Source organism: Toxorhynchites rutilus, chromosome 2, assembly GCF_029784135.1.
Source record: "Toxorhynchites rutilus septentrionalis strain SRP chromosome 2, ASM2978413v1, whole genome shotgun sequence".
NCBI classification, from domain to species: Eukaryota; Metazoa; Arthropoda; class Insecta; order Diptera; family Culicidae; genus Toxorhynchites; species Toxorhynchites rutilus.
Window position 1 is genome coordinate 253,204,169 of NC_073745.1, and position 5,967 is coordinate 253,210,135.

The window sequence follows — 5,967 nt, forward strand, 5'->3', positions numbered from 1 at the left end:
AGTATTGCAAAATTATTCAATTAATCCACTTTCAAATCTATGCTAAATTATGTGGTGTAAAAATCACATCCCTCAGAAGGTTTGGGCTGTGAATAAAAACTCTTTTTTTTCCAAAATATATATTTTTATAAAGGCTCATATGGCGTTAGCCTCACGGGGCCGGGAGTTCAATACAATTTTTCTTATTATCTGTTAGTAATATGTAACCAATTACTCGCGGTTGGCTCGAGGTTAGTATTACAATATCTCTTGCGTTTTATTGATCATAAAAGCTTCAAATACATGGATTGTCTCCGGAACTATTGTGCATCGATGACTCGGAAATCGCCCAAAAATCTCCTGTTATTCTACAGAACAGAAGCCATCACTTCCGGAGTATTTTAACCGCATGAATCGTCCGAGAAATACGTTGGATATATAACGGGTATTTCAATAGGGACGCTACAAACTTAGACCGATAGGGACAGCAAACGACATCATATTTTTTCCCGCTCTTTAGACATTTCTCTACAGTAAGGTTTGCCATTTCTTAATGGCAAGATATATGATCCAACAACAAGTCGAGATAATAAAAAAATTCGGAGTCAATGTCCTCAACTTTAAGCGCGCTACGTACAATTTATGGTCGTTATAATCGTCCTGCCAGATCAACAATTGAGCGTCTAGTGGAAAAATTCGAATCCACAGGCACAATACAAAATGTTCCCGTGCCAGTAAGGCAAAGAAATGCCCGTAGTGTCGAGAATATTGCTGCCGCTAGCGCATCAATTGAGGAAGACCCAAATCAGTCTCTCACACGTCGTTCTCAAGCGTTGGGCATCTCTGTGAAGACGTTGTGTCGAATTTTGCAAAAGGAGCTTGGCCTACACCCTTACAAGATCAAATTGACGCAAGAACTGAAACCGCTTGACCACCAGAAGCGTCGTATGTTCGTGAATTGGGCTGAGCAACAACTTGAAAATGATCCGGATTTTCATCGAAAAATTTTTCGAATATTTTTGGCCCGAATTGGATGATATGGACTTGAGCAATATGTTGTTTCAACAGGACCGCGGCACAAGCCACACAGCGAATTAAACAATCGATGTATTAAAAACCATGTTTGGTGAGCGTGTCAATTGGTCGCCTCGGTCGTGCGATTTGAGGCCGTTAGACTATTTCCTGTGGGGCTACGTCAAGTCTATGGTCTATACCAACAAGCCAGCGGCGATTGACGAACTTCGTACGAAATATCGAACGTGAAATTGCAGCAGTGCCGGTCGATTTATGCTTGAAAACCGTCGAAAATTGGGCTCAAAGTGGGTCTGGACTTTTGCAAGCATGCCCGTGGTGGCCATGCAAAAGAAATCGAGTTCCATACATAATGGCATGAATTATACTTTCACATGAATAAAAAATTTCATTGATATCCAAAACTGTTTAAAACGAAAACTTTTGTAGCGCTCTTATTGAAAACCCCGATAGTTTAAGTATCTTGGTCTCTTGAAGTGCAAATCACTTACAGCGTGTTTTCATTGATTTATATCTCAAAAGAATAATGGTTTTGGGGGTCTTCGTAGCTTAATCGTAGCTCATCGTTTGGAGAATTTTCAGAGGACGCGTTCCATTCCATAAATCGACTAAGACTACACCAGCGCTTTGAAAATATGTGTTATTAACAAATTCCCAGCGACCATTCTGAGGCAAAATTACACTAAACAATTCTCGTCTCAGGCAATGCATCTTTCTTTCGATGCAACGTAAACTGCTTTACTTTTGGGACCTGCTACATTGAAATCGTGCTATTCTGATTATAATTTAAAATCAAATAACCTTTTTTGAAAAAAAAGTAATGCAAATGAGTTTTATTAGTAGTAACGGTTGTTTTTTATTCTTTGACTAGCTGACCCGGCAAACTTCGTCCCAAAATTTATTTTTCGTTATCACATCTACGTTTTCTTACTAAGGTCATCCACACCAATGCGTTACTATTCAGGGCTTCTAGTTTCGAGTTTTAGCCGTTGCCAATTTATTAACTCGTCAATTTGCGCACCCGTCGTTGCTATCGCGGTTGCTATAGTATCACTTCTTTTTCGCACCGCAGGTTGCTTAATACGATTGCTATTACTAGAAGAAATAACAAGTGTCAGTTGATACTAGTTCATATATTGAAGCAAAAATTAGAACAAAGAAAACAATATTTTGAATGTTTTATTCCATAAAGCGTATTGATAGGGTTTTCCTCTTGGCTGTGGTGCAGAATATGTAATCTAATCCCGGGTTCCAAGCCCCTCTAAAAAAACACAAATGTCGTAAGAACATGTGCTTATTAACGGAAATTTCATTTGTAACATCACAATCTTCGATCGGTAGGACAAAGTGATCCTTAAAAAACTAATATTTTGTGCTGAGTATACCTAACGCAGCTCAAGGCGCCTCTATATGTACCAGGTGAAACAATCATATGAAATGCACTTTCAGCCATATTGGAAATGCTGTCGGTATTGTTTACAAACAGCATCAGAAGCTGGAGGCGATCTGGCGTAGTGGTAACATCCATGCCTCTCACGCTGAAGGTCACGAGTTCAATTCTCACTCCCGACATTCTTCCAAAAATGGAAGTAAAAGTTACGAACCAGCCAAATGAGTTGAAAATCACTATAATACAGATAAAAAAAAAAACAGCATCAGAACACTGCCGGCGGCTCTCTACAAACTGCTACAACGCTTATTCGAACGATGCCTACTATGTACGGGTTTCGCGAATTTATGTGGAAAAGAAAGAATGATTTGGTAGAATTTCATTCTCATATCCACTGATCTCGCATGTGGAAATGCAAAAATTGGCGATTTAACGTACATATCTACACCTAGGCGGCGCTGCGGTGAAAGTGATGATGGTTTTAAATTTTGCCATGTGAGCTTATGGAAGGTTTGTAGTTCTTTCCATAAATTACAATGTTATAATCATAAAAGATTATTTGATTGCGATGAGTTTGTAAGAAATTTAATTCTGTGCAATTTTATATATAACATGTTATTTATTTACCTCTTTCAGTAGTGAAAACTATAAAAATGTTGACAATGATTGAATTAAAGAAGGAAATTCGAGAGCACAATCAAACACAAGTAGAAAAATGCACGATTCCTGCATGTGAGAACTACCTTGGAAAGCCCGGAAGTAAAATATACGTGTTTTTTTTGAGTTTTAGGTTACATTAGCATCATTTTCTTAGTTAAAAAACAAAATCCAGATGTTTCACCGATCGTTTACGTTTTGTGTTAGATCGCCAATGGCGTATCCTAGCAATAACAAAACAAACAACCCCCGCTCCACAAACCGTAATCCCCTTCTTTTTGAAGTGATGTTGTTGCTTCACCTGTTATACATTGATATAAGCGCCTTGACGCAGCTGTATCAATGTGTCATTAACGTCAGATAACGTCGCAAAATGGATGCTAAAAATTCGAGAAATATTTGGGAACGAGGGTGCTACCCAACATAAATATTTGGGAACGATGGTGCTACCCAGCATAAATGGTGGACTGAATCTGCTTTTTTCAGTACAGAGTTCTGCACATGAACTCTGTTTTTGAGTTGGTATTATAAAATTTGGATAGCACTCGTTTTGCTAAGTCCTTCTAAAATTTTTTGGAGTATTCCAATAATATTCCGGTCATTTCATCATATTATCAACATCCCACATATGCTCTGCAGATACAAATGTATCAGCAGTTCGCTATGTCAAATTTACTCTCACGTAGACCTGGATTTAGACCACAGAGTTCAGTTTATGCTCGAATATGACGTAGCTAAAAGTTGAAACCAATGGATTGCTAAGATGGCCGCCTTTTTGTAGCCAGCATAGGAAATCAAGGGCATAGAAATCATAACCTAAAATTAAAAATGAAATGCTCCCCGCGATTCTCCAGCAGTGGTGCATTTAATTACAAATCGCCAAGAAAGCTTCCGGATGGGTATCCAAACATCGCTTGCCAAAGGAAACTATCCAACGTAATCAAATATTAACATACATGACTCCAAACATTAAACAATACGTGAGCCCCCTAAGCGTGAGCCCTGTTTTATGCTGCCTACGCTCAATTTCCATTGGTTGGGATAGGGTTGCCAGGGCCCCGGTTGAAACCAAAGATCCTCCACTCGAAGCTTGATCGCTCAATGTTTATGTGACTTTCATGCAGAATACATATTTCATCGAAGAAGTTCGATGATATGGAAATATATTCGACATAACCATTTTATGGATAGATATGGAGTAACCGAAATGAGCGAAAAATGCAGAAAAGATTTCATTTCTTTGAACAGATCTGAATGTATTTAAAAACATCGGTTTAGCGTGTCCACGTGGACATTATCTGTACCCCCACCCCCCTCGCCGTGGATAAGCGTGGACATTTTCGTACCCCGTACCGCGTACCTAATAATGAAAATAAAACAGATGGGATAAAAAATAATGGTTTGGTCTTTATCCTAGCTGTGATAGATGTCCTGATTTTCTACTTCGACCAGATGGTATCCCTATAATAGGGCCTATTATCTTTGACGCTTCACTAAAGTATGCTACACATACAACGTCCCATCACCGTCTCGTCCCCGTCCCGTCAACTATTCTCTTGGGCTTATTTTACCGACGTCGAAGTTGTCGTTGCTGGTATATGTGAATGCGACCAGACGATTTCCATAGGAAAATAATTGACATTGATAAAACGGCTTGATAAAATTCCATTCTGTATTCCGTCCGAGTTGTTTTTGCATTTCGTTCGATCTGTTACTAACGGTTTCGAACGAAATGAGAGTCAAATACAGAATAGACCTCAGCACTTGTAATAATTGGACTTAGATCGACAAGCTCTAAAGAGGTTGGTTACTTCATGCGAATTAAAATCCACCATTAGTCAGTGGCTAAGGACACCTCTAACTTATCATCGTACTAGAAGAAAAATACTAGATATTTTTCTATGTTTTATTATTTTCGAACCGCTTTAAATTACGTTTTCTATCATCCTATTTGATTGACTAGTTTAATTTGAGTGCACCTGAGGATCTCACACATTATTCTTCCCATCGATTCTCTCGTGGAATCCAAAGCAAACCATCCGGAAAAACCTGAAAACATTAGTTCCCAGCGCACCTAGTATTGCGCCCACGACATTCGGTACAGGATATACCTGCCAAGGACGATCCCAGTCTAGAGGAGCCACGACTGAAGCTGCCCATGCACCCAAAATTACTCCAATGCAGTTGTCTTTCAAAAGATCCAGATAGGATTGCGCCAGAGGAGTCCGCAGTTCAATTGTCTCTGAGAACAACAACTTGTAGGTATTCGTAGATCCAATAAAGAGCACAATGGGTAAAACCGTCGATATGGTCAATACTGCCGCAAGGGACAACGTTTCCATGTTTTGATAGTAAGGTGCCCCTAGAACAATGCTAACAAATGCATAGAAAAGCATCGATGATATTAGAACAGAGCAGCATAGGCCAACTTTCTTCACCAACGGAAGCCATTTCGTCTGATTATTGCTGGTCCTCGATGCAGATTCAAATCGGTTTACGCCGCTAACTAGTGGTTTCGTTGCGCCATCTATTTCATATCTCCTGCGTAAGTAGATATGCTTCAGTGCTTCAATAAGCACTAGGAATATGGTCACGTACGGAGTTCGGCACAAGTTAACGCTATACGTCTCGCCAGATGAAATAAGATACGCAAGAAAGGATCCATGGAGCGCTATTGACAAAACACTCACTCTTATGTTTACATCAAACGCGGATATGTTTGCTCTTGACTCAGCATTCGAAGTGCCGTTCCTTAAAAAAATATCGTTTAATAATATGAAATTATTGTGTCAGTCTCTAAAGGCTGAAAAATATTGTATTTACTTGATAATATTGAACATTTGCCGCATCTCGCACTGAATCCAATCAAACCAATAAACACTAAACAAACCGCTGCAACAGAATTTTTG

The 5,967-nt window shown here is 39.2% G+C and overlaps 1 protein-coding gene across 1 annotated transcript; it reads right to left on the minus strand.

The window, feature by feature from the left end:
• Positions 1–4,962: 4,962 nt before the first annotated feature.
• Positions 4,963–5,967, minus strand: LOC129769395 (uncharacterized). The gene is made up of 2 exons (XM_055771646.1): positions 5,882–5,967; positions 4,963–5,809 (listed from the first exon to the last, which is right to left on the minus strand). The coding sequence occupies exons 1-2, from the start codon at positions 5,905–5,907 to the stop codon at positions 5,047–5,049; spliced, it is 789 nt and encodes a 262-aa protein (XP_055627621.1). The 5' UTR covers positions 5,908–5,967; the 3' UTR covers positions 4,963–5,046.

Coding starts and splice junctions, on each gene's coding strand:
- LOC129769395 (XM_055771646.1), bottom strand. CDS start 5,907: ATGCGGCAAATGTTCAATATTATCAA. Junction 5,810..5,881: donor CAAATGTTCAATATTATCAA/GTAAATACAATA, acceptor TATTTTTTTAAG/GAACGGCACTTCGAATGCTG.